At 53.7% G+C, this 12,773-nt stretch overlaps 5 protein-coding genes across 5 annotated transcripts; all 5 read left to right on the top strand.

The window, feature by feature from the left end:
• Positions 1 to 143: 143 nt before the first annotated feature.
• D7B24_000563 (uncharacterized protein) lies at positions 144 to 2,623 on the top strand (the record flags this gene model as incomplete). Its single annotated transcript, XM_028634818.1, has 3 exons — positions 144 to 224; positions 343 to 472; positions 732 to 2,623. 3 exons carry the CDS (start codon positions 144 to 146, stop codon positions 2,621 to 2,623), a joined length of 2,103 nt encoding a protein of 700 aa, XP_028492492.1.
• Positions 2,624 to 3,074: 451 nt separating this feature from the next.
• D7B24_000562 (uncharacterized protein) lies at positions 3,075 to 4,649 on the top strand (the record flags this gene model as incomplete). The annotated part of the gene is made up of 1 exon (XM_028634817.1): positions 3,075 to 4,649. The coding sequence occupies one exon, from the start codon at positions 3,075 to 3,077 to the stop codon at positions 4,647 to 4,649; it is 1,575 nt and encodes a 524-aa protein (XP_028492491.1).
• Positions 4,650 to 5,436: 787 nt separating this feature from the next.
• On the top strand, positions 5,437 to 7,182 carry D7B24_000561 (uncharacterized protein; the record flags this gene model as incomplete). The annotated part of the gene is made up of 3 exons (XM_028634816.1): positions 5,437 to 5,930; positions 5,996 to 6,558; positions 6,644 to 7,182. 3 exons carry the CDS (start codon positions 5,437 to 5,439, stop codon positions 7,180 to 7,182), a joined length of 1,596 nt encoding a protein of 531 aa, XP_028492490.1.
• A 602-nt stretch (positions 7,183 to 7,784) lies between these two features.
• D7B24_000560 (uncharacterized protein) lies at positions 7,785 to 10,243 on the top strand (the record flags this gene model as incomplete). Its single annotated transcript, XM_028634815.1, has 6 exons — positions 7,785 to 7,876; positions 7,943 to 8,225; positions 8,288 to 8,596; positions 8,653 to 8,809; positions 9,218 to 10,035; positions 10,127 to 10,243. The coding sequence occupies 6 exons, from the start codon at positions 7,785 to 7,787 to the stop codon at positions 10,241 to 10,243; spliced, it is 1,776 nt and encodes a 591-aa protein (XP_028492489.1).
• An 819-nt stretch (positions 10,244 to 11,062) lies between these two features.
• D7B24_000559 (uncharacterized protein) lies at positions 11,063 to 11,936 on the top strand (the record flags this gene model as incomplete). Its single annotated transcript, XM_028634814.1, has 3 exons — positions 11,063 to 11,108; positions 11,235 to 11,347; positions 11,412 to 11,936. 3 exons carry the CDS (start codon positions 11,063 to 11,065, stop codon positions 11,934 to 11,936), a joined length of 684 nt encoding a protein of 227 aa, XP_028492488.1.
• Between the last annotated feature and the right edge of the window lie 837 nt (positions 11,937 to 12,773).

The following is a 12,773-nucleotide window of genomic DNA, read 5'->3' as shown; positions in this document are numbered from 1 at the left end:
TGTATGGCTAGCTGACTACGCTTCAGAGGGATGCACCTATACTGGACAAGCATCTCCCGGTTGGGCCCTCTGTCCACACCCCTGGCAAGGCAGGGCCACCTTCGATCACGTCGACTCAGCCGACATCCGCCGTCCATCAAGCAATGACGTTCCTAGGTCCTGCGCGCTCTGCAACATCGTACAAACTCTTCTTCTGCACTTCGCTATGGATGTTTGGCACCACAGTCGGAACTGGGCACAACGCCACTCCTGGCCGATCCTGAGCTTCTCCCTCAGACGCCTCTAAAAGCTTCCTCCCACCTAGACGCCGGGCTCTCTACCACGATCCCTCAAGCAACACAGCACATCAGACATGCCGGTGCCGAGGTCGAGCCACACTTGCTCCCAGTGCAGGTCACGCAAGGTCGGAACAGTCCGCTGCGCCTAGAACGGCTCTTATCTAGTGTTCATGCCCGGTTGACTGGCTTGACAGGTACGGTGCGAAGGGGGACCAGATCCCTGTGCCAACTGTGAGCGGCTAGCATTCTCCTGTTCGTTCAGAACAGCGTCCACGCCGTCGTCATCGTCTGGTGTCAACCCACGAACGCGCCCTGAAAGGCGTCGCGGAGTTCGCGCGTGTTTAGAATGTCGGTCTCAGAAATCGAAATGCTCTGGCGAAACCCCATGTTGTGGAAGCTGCCGTCGTCGAGCCAAGACTTGCGTCTATCCTGAAACGGGGAATTCTCATTCAGCACGCCCCTTCTCTTCCTCTCAGAGTCATTCACTCGGTCTGCCGCTCGAAAATTCGTCAGAGAAGCCCGAGTCTGGCACAGCCATCTCGGTCAGTCCCGGCCAGCTTTCTATAGAACAACGCTCGGAATCACCGTCTGTGTTTCGTGACAGCCAGGCAAGTCATGGCAACTCAAGACCACCCCAAGTCCAAGATGTGGTGGTTCCGCCAATTCGCGAACAACTGCGGCTGGTCAACGACTTCTTCCAGCATGTGTATCCCATGCCTGTGTACGCATTCCTCAACGAATCGTCGATAACGCAGCGCTGCATTGATGGCACGCTGGACGAGACCTTGCTTCTGGCACTGCTATCGTGTTCAGCCCTTCATTTGAGGTACACGAAATACTTTCCGGTCCTCACGAATATCTGGGTCCAACGGCTAGAAATGAGGATCTGGTCGCAGATCGAACAGCCGTCGATCTTTCTGACCCAAGCTCTCATGCTTGTGATTCTGTATCGGATGGAGATCGGTAACTTTCAGAAAGCTTTCATGCTATGTGCTCTGGCAACACGTGCTGCCAGTGCTCTTCGTCTGCACTATGAGCGAACGGACCTCAGTCCACTAGCCCAGGAAATTCGCCGCCGTGTCCTATGGTGTTTGATGATGGTGGATGCGCAGTTTTCAGTAGGCTTGCCGGAGTGTGAGCTCTGCCCTTACGAGGTCATCTATCTCGAGTTTCCCTGTAAGGAGGAAGACTTCGTGCCCGAATCAGAAGCGCGGTCTCAGTCACTCGACGGCATCCCTGAGGGTGGATTCCTTCGGCAGACTGTGCAGCAGGTCGTCGTCAGGAGAGACATCATGAGACTAAGACGCCAGGTGTCTCTATCCAGGCAAGCCATACCCCAACTCACCTCGATTGTGGACGACTTTCAGCGCAATCTGCAAGCAATGAGCCCCGGAACATGTACACTCGAAGATGTCAATACCTACTCGCGGTCTCGGTGGCTTGCGCGATTCATTGGGACACACTTGTCCTGGCACCAGTGTCACTGCGACGTATCTCGAATGTTTCTTTCTGGTTACAAAGAGGCGGCTCCTATGCCGGTCATCGAAAGCCTGCCTGCGGAATACGTGGCCGCTGCAGCGACACAATGCCTCGTTCACTCACAGGCTATCCTGCAGATACTGAATGATCTGTCGAAATTGAGCCCAGGCCTTCTGGTTCCTCATATGGATGTGGCGGTTTGTGGTTACCACGCGTCTCGTTTGGTACTCTTCTTGAGCCGGTCTCCCCTCAACCCAGACCATTCGGGCTTGACTCCAGAGATTGCATTGGCCAAGGCGTCTGCTGTGTCTGTGTTTCTTAATCGTATCTTTGCAAACTCTCAGATTGCGAAGCACCTTCTGGCTGATCTAGAAAGAATCGTCGGTCTCTACCTAACCGGGGAACGGGAACAAAGTCAAGATCCTTCTGATACCGAAGAGGAGACGCCGCACCAGCGCCCTCGCTTTGCCCGCGCTGCAAGACAGCATCAGAGGCTAGGCATTCACAGCATGCTTCGACAAGCTCGGTTCGTCGACGACAGCGACCGCGCTGCAGAGCTTCCCGAGACTGAGCAAGCTGGCGCTCGCCATTTGAAAGATCTCGCGAACGCTGGACTACACACCCACTCCTTGGGCAGTCGCCACCCGAGCGGCGTCACGCAGCCCATGCAAACGCTGCCTTGCACCGATCAGCCCGCGACTCGTGTGTCACTGGTCACAGCAGATCTGACTCTGAATCTAGCGGATGATCTTGCAAGTGGATTTGACTTTGGTGGTGAGAGCTTCGGTTTGGGTACACCTGATGGATGGCATGACATCTGGAGTGGCCACGAGCATTCAAACTCGGCAGACAGAGACTACTTTTGAGTCCTCCTACGAGAGATATCTCACGAAGGGGTTCAATTGATGAATTCGCGCATATCCCCTGTCACGCTTTGGATCACGACATATCATGGCACGTCGTGTGGAGAGGACCGACTCCCTAGCGCGATCGCCGACAGCCGTAGTGTGCATACCCCGAACGTGTGGCTTTGGCAGCCTCCACGCCGAACCCCCCGGCGTGGCCAACAACGGTTGGCTCCTCGTGGCATTCTCGCCATCATCTTCATCACGGCATGCATGATTGAGCGCCTCGAGTCTCGGTTGCAACGGCAACGCGGAATCCTTTCCTGAAGAAATAATGGGGAAAAGATGACTAGGTCAAGAGACTTTAAAGACCCGACGGCCGGCTTTCGACCTACGACCTGGTCGAGAAGCCTCAACTTGTATGCCGCTCGCTTACGCCTAAAACACATCAGTGACATCGAACTCTGCCGCAATGGCCGACGGAATCCGACCAAACATTGTTTTCATCATGGCGGATGACCATGCCGCCAAATCCATCTCATGTTACGGAGCTGGTATTAACAGCACGCCGAATCTAGACCGACTCGCCAACGAGGGCATGCTCTTCAACCATTGCTACGTCACGAACAGCATATGCACTCCTTCACGAGCCGCAGTTCTTTGCGGCACGCACAACCATGTCAACGGGGTCATGACGCTGGACTCAAAGATCAACAAAAGGCTACCGAACGTGGCCAAACAGCTTCGTTCGGGAGGCTATCAGACCGCGATGGTCGGCAAGTGGCACCTGGGAGAAGGTGCCGAACACGAGCCTACGGGGTTTGATTACTGGAGTGTGGTTCCTGGTCAGGGAGAGTACTGGGATCCTCAATTCATCGAGTCGTCGGGGACTTCCGTAGTCCCCGGGTACGCCACGGATATCATCACAGACAAGTGCATTGACTGGATGGAGAAGCGCGACAAGTCTCGGCCATTCTTTCTCATGTGTCATCACAAGGCACCACACCGAAGCTGGGAGTACGACGAGAAGCACAAGGATCTCTACAAGGATCCCATTCGGCTTCCAGACACCTTTTCCGACGACTACAAGAACCGTGCCAGGGCGGCCACTGTCGCAAAGATGAGGGTTGCAGACGATTTGACCTACACAGACCTAGGCATTGTGCAACCTGAAGGTCCGAGGAGCAAGGTCGGGTCAAAAATGATCGACATGTGGTGGTGGAGCGATAGAAAGATTCCCAATCCCGACGATGTCACAGGTCTGAGGCTTATCTGCAAAGAGACGGGCGATGTCTTCACATTCACAACAAAACAGGAGCTGGCTGAGTTCAAGTTCCAGAGATACATGCAACGTTATCTCCGCACCATACAGAGCATAGATGACAATGTCGGACGCATGCTGGACTGGCTCGATGCCGAAGGGCTAACGGAGAATACCATCGTCGTATACACGTCAGACCAGGGATTCTTTTTGGGCGAGCACGGTTGGTTCGACAAGCGATTCATGTATGAGGAAAGCTTCCAGATGCCTTTCATGATTCGTTACCCACCAGCTATCCAGCCAAAGTCCGTCTGCAACGACATTATCTGTAACGTTGATTTCGCGCCAACCTTTCTCGACCTAGCAAAAGTTCGCATCCCTACGTACATGCAGGGTGTGTCCTTTGTCCCAGTCCTCCGAGGCCAGACGCCCGACGACTGGCAGCAGATTGCCTATCACCGGTACTGGATGCACCGAGACATCATTCACGAGGCGTATGCGCACTATGGCGTCCGAGATCAGCGCTACAAACTCATTTACTGGTACAATGAAGACTTTGGCCTCGAAGGCACACGACCCGGCGGGGAGGAAAAGGAATGGGAGCTCTTCGACTGTGAAGAGGATCCCCTAGAACTCTTCAACTGCTATCATGAACCTCGATATGAGGACACAGTCCGGAGGATGACCAGGATGCTAGAGGACAAGATGGCGGAGATTGGTGATGAGCCAGTGCACACTAGACTAAGCCTCAAGCTCAGGAACGGTACCTCACATGCTGTGGTGTAAAGATAATCGCATCCTTGATTTCAGAGCAACGGGCCTGCCTCTCCTCTGTAGATCAGCTATTTGAGAGTCCCTTGCTTTCACACGTTTGTTTTGCCCATCAATAAAATGTCTATGAAATAGGGCGATGTTCGCTGTGATATCCTCAAGGCCTGTTTGCCATCGAAATCCTCGCCAGCAAGAGGATGGTAGTGGCTCGCTCAACAGCACCGCGGACAGTAGTCGCCCCGTCGTTCCAGCTGAGCCGTCCCTTCACCGATTACAGCACTTCTTGGTCTGTCAGCTGCGAGCTTGTTCGCTGACACTAAGCCTCGTTGAATCGAAAATGCCCTCAATTCCCGGGCAGTCAGCCCCCCTGGAAGCCCGACCGGACCGCCGAGCGCCGACTGCCGGAATCCACTGCTACTGACTCGCGACGCCATTCCCATACTGGCCGTTGAGAAGGCATGATGAGGCCAGTCTCTTGGAAAGAGACTTGCTGCAACAACAGCCATCTGCATATTTCGGAGATCTTCCCCCTAGTGGTGGCTTCAAATCAGTGGAAATAGCTTTGCGAACGCCATCCTCTGGATCTCTGTCGTGATCACGTTGAGACCAGCCGCTTGGTTCTTACGAGGCGAGAAGATTTGAGGCGTATAAGTACCTACGTTAGGACGTTACGATCCAGCATGAAGTCGTACACAGAGCCACACCACAAAATATTTAGGGTGTCAAACGTTTCCAAGCCATCTCTGACCAGGCGGTTGTTCGCAGAACAAGCAACGCTCACCTCCCCCTGACCTCCCCCGCAATGTCCACCAAGAAGTCACAGACCGTCGGCTGTCTCCATGAGGAGACCCGTCCCACTTCCCCAGGCAAAGTGCCCCTGACGCAAGACGCCGCCGCCGATGCCGCTCAGCGAATCGAGACGACACTAACTGTCAGGGAGGCCTTGCGGTACTACCGTAAGGCCATTGCCTGGTCGCTCGCTGTATCAACTGCTACCATCATGGAGTCGTACGACCTCATGCTCATCGGCTCGTTCTTCGCCTTTCCGCCCTTCCAACGCAAGTTTGGCGTCCAACTACCCAATGGATCCTGGTCCATTCCAGCCCGGTGGCAGCTGGCTTTGGGCATGGTCACCAATTGCGGCTTGATTCTTGGCGTATTTGCCAACGGCTATTGCGCCGACCGCTGGGGGTTCCGCAAAGTCTTGATGGCCTCGCACGCGGCTCTCATCGCCTTGATCTTTATTAACTTTTTCGCGCCCTCTGTGGAGGTTCTGACGGCTGGCACGTTTCTGATGTACGCTTGACCATCTGGTGCCCCTCTCCTTTGCCTCCTCTCCTGCTGACAGTATGCAACACTAGCTCCATTCCTTGCGGCTTCTTCGCTGCCGCGACGCCCTCGTATGCTGCTGAGATCACGCCGCTCAGGCTGTCTGGATATGCCACCGTCTACGTGAACCTGTGTTGGGTCATGGGTAAGCTCATCGCCTTTGGGGTCCTCGCCGGCCTCCTCTCCAACCCGACCGAATGGGCCTATCGCCTGCCCTTTGCCCTGCAATGGGTTGCCCCGGTGCCGTTGCTCGCGGCGACCTATTTTGCCCCCGAGTCGCCCTGGTGGCTCGTTCGCAAGGGCCGCAGCGACGAGGCTGAGGTCGTTGTGCGCCGCCTCCTCTCGGCGCCTGAGGAGGTCATCAACCCGCGGGACATGGTGGCCATGATGGCACGCACGATACGCACGGAGAAAGAGATGAGCATCCATGGGTCGTGGGCCGACTGCTTCCGCGGCGACAATTTGCGGCGAACGGAGATCTCCATGATCAGCTGGGGCTGTCAGATACTGCCGGGATTCGCGGTGCAGAACTACATTACCTATTTCTTCACGCTGGCCGGGCTGTCGCCAGCCGACTCGTTCTACATGTCGATCGGTAAGTCGCGTTTTGCCCCCTCTTCCTCTTCGAGCAACGATGTCCATCGTGTGCTGTGATCTGGCAAGTGAAACTAACGGCACAGGCAACGCAAGTCTCGCTTTCGTCGGCACGGTCACGTCCTTCTTCCTCATGACGAAACTCGGCTGGCGTACCGTCTACCTCGCCGGTCTCGCCGCCATGCTCCCGCTCATGTCCCTCGTCGGCTTTCTCGCGCTGGCACCCGCTAATCCGGCTGTTCGCTGGGCGCAGTCAGCTCTCCTACTCATCTGGTTCCTCGTCTACGGTCTATCCATCGGCCCCATTCCTTACGGCATCGCCGCCGCCGTCGGTGCCACCAATCTGCGGGTCAAGACCATCTCGCTGGGCAGGAACACATATTACATCTTGAACATAGTCAACACGGTCGTGGCTCCCTACTTGCTGAACCCTCAGGAGGCGAATCTGCAGGGCAAAGCGGCGTTCCCGGCGGCAGGCTTGACGCTGATGCTCGCGGTATGGGCGTGGTTCAGACTGCCTGAGCTGAAAGGACTGACGGGCGAGACGCTGGACAGTCTGTTCGAGAGAAAGGTTCCGGCAAGACAGTTTCTGAAGGCGGCAAAGGAGCTGCAGCACGTGCGGTAGAGTCGTGAACTTGTATACTACGAGGTGGATAACGTCAGGGAGGTGCTTTGATGTGCCCAACGGTAGATAGGCCACTGCGTTGTACAACCACAGCAAGCTGGCAGAGGACGCCGTAGCCAGCATGAATGGCTGTGCAAGCACTCTATGCCGGATGCCATCCCCCCCAGGCCAAAGGCAAGGCAGCCAACGAGACGACCATTCCACACTCCCGTCCCTTGTGCACGTTAATTACTACTACCGGTTCAGTACGAGGCAATGCGTGGCAAGCATTGATGGGGGCGCCTTGCCAAGTTTCACTCTTGTCAGCTTGTCAGCCAGCGAATGAACCTGCGCATGGCTATGCCTATCATTCGCACTCGTGCACATTGACGATTGAGAAACTCGCTCGCATGCTCCCGTCATCCTGATTGAATACTGCGGGGTCGGGGATGCCATGCATGATTGATCATTGTGCGTTCATTCCCTCGAGCCCAGCGGCAACGGCTCCATCTATGTCTACTCACGTCTTCAATTTTATTCTTGTCCTTCCCTTGGATCAACACGCAATTCGACTACGATACGAAGAGCATAACCGCATGCCATCACTGCTCATATAAATCGACATGTCACAATCCGCGGTAGGACTGCAAGTGCTTCGACCAACGTCAGACCGCAGCCCTCTGGTGATCAAGAAGGAGGATGAGGTCAACGTCGAGTAAGAAACATCTTCAGCATGGACTATATCCTAGAACTCTATGGCTGACAAACGTTCGCTTCCCAGTATCGTTTTTGTCCATGGACTGAATGGCGTTTCTCACGCCACGTGGGCCAAGAATGGCTTCTTCTGGCCCAGGGAGCTTTTGCATCAACTACCTGGCGCTAGAATCATGACTTACGGCTTCAACACGGGTTTCAAGCGACAGGGCTTGTTTGCCAAGGACCACATTCGTGCGTTCGATATTGCCAGAGATCTTATAGACCAGCTCTGCCACCTAAGGCGCGGCCAGGATACCCGCCCCCTGATCATGGTTGCCCACAGCCTTGGGGGGCTCATCGTCAAACAGGTTTGTCTTCAAGCAGTAGTGCCCACTACCTGCCCACTCATCTCATATCACTGTGCAAATAGGCACTAGTCGAGGCTCGCAGATCATCGCAAGCTTCCATCAGGACGGTATTTGACGCCGTTATTTCGGTCATTTTCTTTGGTACACCTCATACCGTTGGTGCACTCATGGGCTTGCAATATCGAGATACTGTCAGAGGTATTGCCAAGTTTGGTGGCTATACTGTGCCCCATGAGATCCAACGCAATCTATCTCTTCATTCAAAGGAGCTCTTCAATCTTAACAGAGCCTTTAATCGGCTACTAGTCCTAGACGCGAAGAAGATCCTTGTTGTCAACTTTCACGAAACAAAGGCCCGCTACGGGCGACTGGTACGTAGAACTTGGAACGGGACCTCACCAATACCCTGACTGACAAGCTGAGACAGATTGTTGATGGCTTGACCGCGTCGCTCGTTGAGCGTAGTCGACCGATCGAGGACGATCATGAGGGTATGGTCAAGTTCGAGGACCACGGTTCGCCCGCCTTCAAGATAACTATGCAGGATATTTGGCGCGCGCTGCATAACTGGACAGAGTCTAGAAGTAAGCGTATTGAAGACGCGATGAGACAAACCAAACTTGGTATGCGGCTAACAAGAGTCTACTCTCTAGCAATCATTCCAAGAGCTGTCCCGGGAACACCACCAATGCTACAGCAGGCGCAATTCTTCGACGAGATTCGCTATGATCGTAATAGTCTCATAGGAAGATCCACTACGCTGAGATACATGACCTCCTATTTTTCCCCGTTGGCGGAGGGTCATTCAACGCCACTGTACCTCGCTCTCGTCGGTAAGGCTGGGATTGGCAAGACAGCGCTCGCCTCTACATTCTTCCAACGTGCCCGAGACGCGGAAAATAGTTACTTCCGAGCAGCTTTCTGGATTGATGCATCTTCGGCATGGACCGCTAAGGCCGGTTTGACCAGACTCTATGTCGAACTTTCTACAGATATGTGCATTCAGAGGGGTATGCCACCTTCCCACCCGGCCGCCCTTACAGAAAGGGCTCCAGATAATCTGATTGAATCCTTCAACGAGTGGAGGAAACCATTCCTAATTGTGTACGACAATTTTCGTGGCGTCTACTCTGATGACTTTGCGAGTTTGATGCCAACCCAGGGGCCGTGTGCGATCATTTTCACCTCGCGGGATACCCCTCGTCTTGGACCTGATGCGAGGAACGACGTGCTTTTGTTCGAAAGTGACGCTCGTTCTATAGGAAACGACACCATCGTGATCGATCGCTTGATAACGACTGATGCCTTGGATCTCCTTCTTCAAGTCTCTGGGCATTCTGATGTCGCCTTGTCAGAATCAGAGATGAGCGCCGCGAAACATATTCTGCTGCAGCTCGAACGCATTCCCCGGCTCATTGAGTCAGTGGGAAAGTGTATAGGCCAATTTCAACAACCGGCCCCCTTTTCGGCTTATCTGAACGCATACATGAATCGCGGCAAGGCTATCCAATTCATCGCCGACACCTCAGCTAGCAGGCTGCCAGACACCAGCATATCAGACCGATCTGTCGTTAAGTTTGACCCTCAAAGACTCCTCAAATTCGATTCTTTGGATGATAACAATACGGAGTCCGACACAGAGACCAGCAGCATCGTGCGCGCTGGTGTCTTCTCTGGTCCTGAGTCTTGTTCAGAGTCAGACTCGTCAGTTGCACCTACAAGAGCTCGCCCCCATCAAATCGTGGAGGTTGCCAATGCTCTTCTTCATCACACTGAGTTGAGGTCCCTCTTCATGAACGCCATATCTAGAGTCGAGACAGAAGAGACATGTCAGTCGTGGGAGAAGTGCCGCATTTGCTGGATAAGTATCCTGGAAACCTTTGCGAGTAACCTGAAAACAGAAGCTGGAGAGCATCTGGAGACTGAGGCAGCAACCTTCATCGGACAGAATCCAGGTTCTATATCAGACGAAATACGCCGACAAATTCTTTTTATGCTGTCGTCCTCCCGAAGTATAGAGAAAAGCTCCAGAAGCACACTGGAACCGAGAGGATCTTGTCAAGCCAGGAATTTGGATAATGAGAGAGTGGAGTGTGCGATCGACACGGATGGGCTACAGCTGGGTATTTCGGTTGAAGCACAACAAAATTATGACACAACCGAGTCGATATTCGAGCTAACAAATCAAAGCACCATGGATCTGAAGGGGTTCATTGTGTCCGCTGAGGCCTGCCAAGCGCTGCTCGACGATTTGCGGCTTTGGTTGGAACGGAATGGAAAACAACCTGAGAGACCAACTTTGGGCCAAGCCTTCAATGTCAACAGTGAATCTTCCTTCAACGGCAGGAACGATGACGCCAATGATGAGACAGAAACCACCGAAGACCAAGAGCTATTTGCTGGCTCGCAGGTTTTGTTCATCATTAATCAGCTGCAGCTCGTGACGGCCTCCCGAACCTTGTCTATTTGGAAGCCAAAGTGGTCAGTCATGAATCACATGAAAGGCGTGGTCGAAGATTATCCGGGGGCACGTTGGATTTGGTGGCCCTTCCGGCAGCGACAACGTGAGCTTGCCAACGGGTATACGCGCTTGCGGTGGCTCTGTGTGATATCCCCCGTCTCTACACAAGCTCGTGCGATGCACTTATCGGACTGCTAACATTCGAGGTACTTCACAGGGTTGTGAGAGAGAGCGTTTCGCCGACGTCCCCACCAAGCTAGTTCCGTACATCTTCAAGACAGTACGAGGCGAAGGCAGTTCTACCGCAGACAGACAAAGGCTTCAGTCGGTAGCGTCTGGGTCTTCTCAAATTCCGCTTGTCCCACAAAACAAAACAATGGGCAGCAAGCTTTGGCAGCCTCGAGACCCAAAGAACTCACCAAGTTACAATGACGTGCGAATCTCCCCTCATCGAGAAAAGAGCATAGAGTCTCACATATTCTTGGTTGTGCCGTCAGGTCTTTACGTTGGAGATGGACAGCGTTTAGCCCAGCGAACAATACTAGTAGGGACTTCTGACGATGAGCTCTTCTGTTGGATTCAGGAGCAATACTTTCTGCTTCGGGGGCGGCTCGGCGCATTCATGAGCATTCGCATATACTCGCACTGTGACTTCTACATGGTACGTCAGTTGGGGAATGAAGGCCTGGCCGTTGTGGCTTATGGGCTGACCAAGACCCGTGCAGTTCCACAAATACGACACCGAGATGTACAGTCCTGTCGAGCAACATTCGTTCCCTGGGAACGAACTCCCCTACGACTTTTCGCCCAAGCCTATGCGCCCTGTTCCGCCAATATCAGATGACCAGTTCTACCACCGCTTCTATGCCTGTTATAGCCCAACAAGCCTTCACAGGCTATTTCACAAGTGCCGCAAACGCTGTGGCGACAGGGCAGATGTCGGCAGTTTCCCTCTCCGTCGCCATGGTCTTCAGGTTGAGGACACGAAGAAAGAATACTTTTGGGGCATCTACGTTGTCACACGCATCTCATTCTCCAGGGTTGCGGTCTATAGTTCTCTCTGTTGCCTGCCGGGGCTGGTCTTCTTCTTCCTGTGGATGTTTTCCTGGGGTCATTCTGGGGACTTGCAAAACGCCTTCGTCCCGGTTTGTTTTTCACTCGCGATGCTTGCCATGTTTCTCTCATTTGTTATTGTGGATGCCTTTTCTTCCAGGCGGCAGTGTCCCGTCATGAAGGAGAAGACAGTGTAGTTCGGGTATACGTCAAGAGCTATCTCATCGGTTGAGCAGATATTCAGGGGGGGTGTATGACAGGAGTCAGTACATCTAGTGATCAGCTCGGATTCGAGTTGAAGAATTTCGAGGAAATCGGGTTGTCTCGTCTTCTTAAGCATACATAAGCATCGGGTCGTTGATTTTATCGTCGGACACATAAAAACTGTACTTAAGTGGACAGCGCGATCATCCCACGAGGCGTTACTGTTGTACTGATGCTGTCGCCCCGTCAACTTCCCAGAATCTGACTACATCTGAATGTTTTCTGACAGGAGACCGAACCAGGCAGGACGCGTCAGAGTGACGCCTATTGCGTCCTCATCACGCCGAGTTCGTGTCACAGGCCTATCAACGCATCATCCCAACATGCATCTTGAATTCACATGCAAAACGCAAACCCTCTCAACATGAACATCCAAAACCTCCCTCAGCGGGAATTAATCCACCATTCTGGTCCGTTGAGAATCAAGAAGCGCAACAAACATCCTAAACCAGTCTTATTCTCCGCCCCAACCTAATCCGTTGAGGCCCCCCTCTTTCCCAAAAAATACGATTCCACCCCAGACGATCCACGCTCAACCCGAGGCGAAGAGAGACCAGAAGACAATGTGGGTACCCTGACGCTTGCGATTTTGCATGTGATTCCTACCAAGAACCCACTCAACGCCCACACACCATTGAGATCAGATCCCGCAGTGGAGCCCCGGGAACAGGGGTCCCGTCCGGCAGGTATGCGTGCGAGCCGGTGCGGCTCTGCTGGGGGCTCTGGGGTTGACGTGGTGGCCATCGTCTGGTGTTTGGGCTCGATTGGGG

This window comes from Verticillium nonalfalfae (genome assembly GCF_003724135.2).
Source record: "Verticillium nonalfalfae strain VnAa140/NRRL 66861 chromosome Unknown scaffold_108, whole genome shotgun sequence".
Lineage (NCBI taxonomy): Eukaryota > Fungi > Ascomycota > Sordariomycetes > Glomerellales > Plectosphaerellaceae > Verticillium > Verticillium nonalfalfae.
This window is presented reverse-complemented; position numbering and strand designations above follow the sequence as displayed.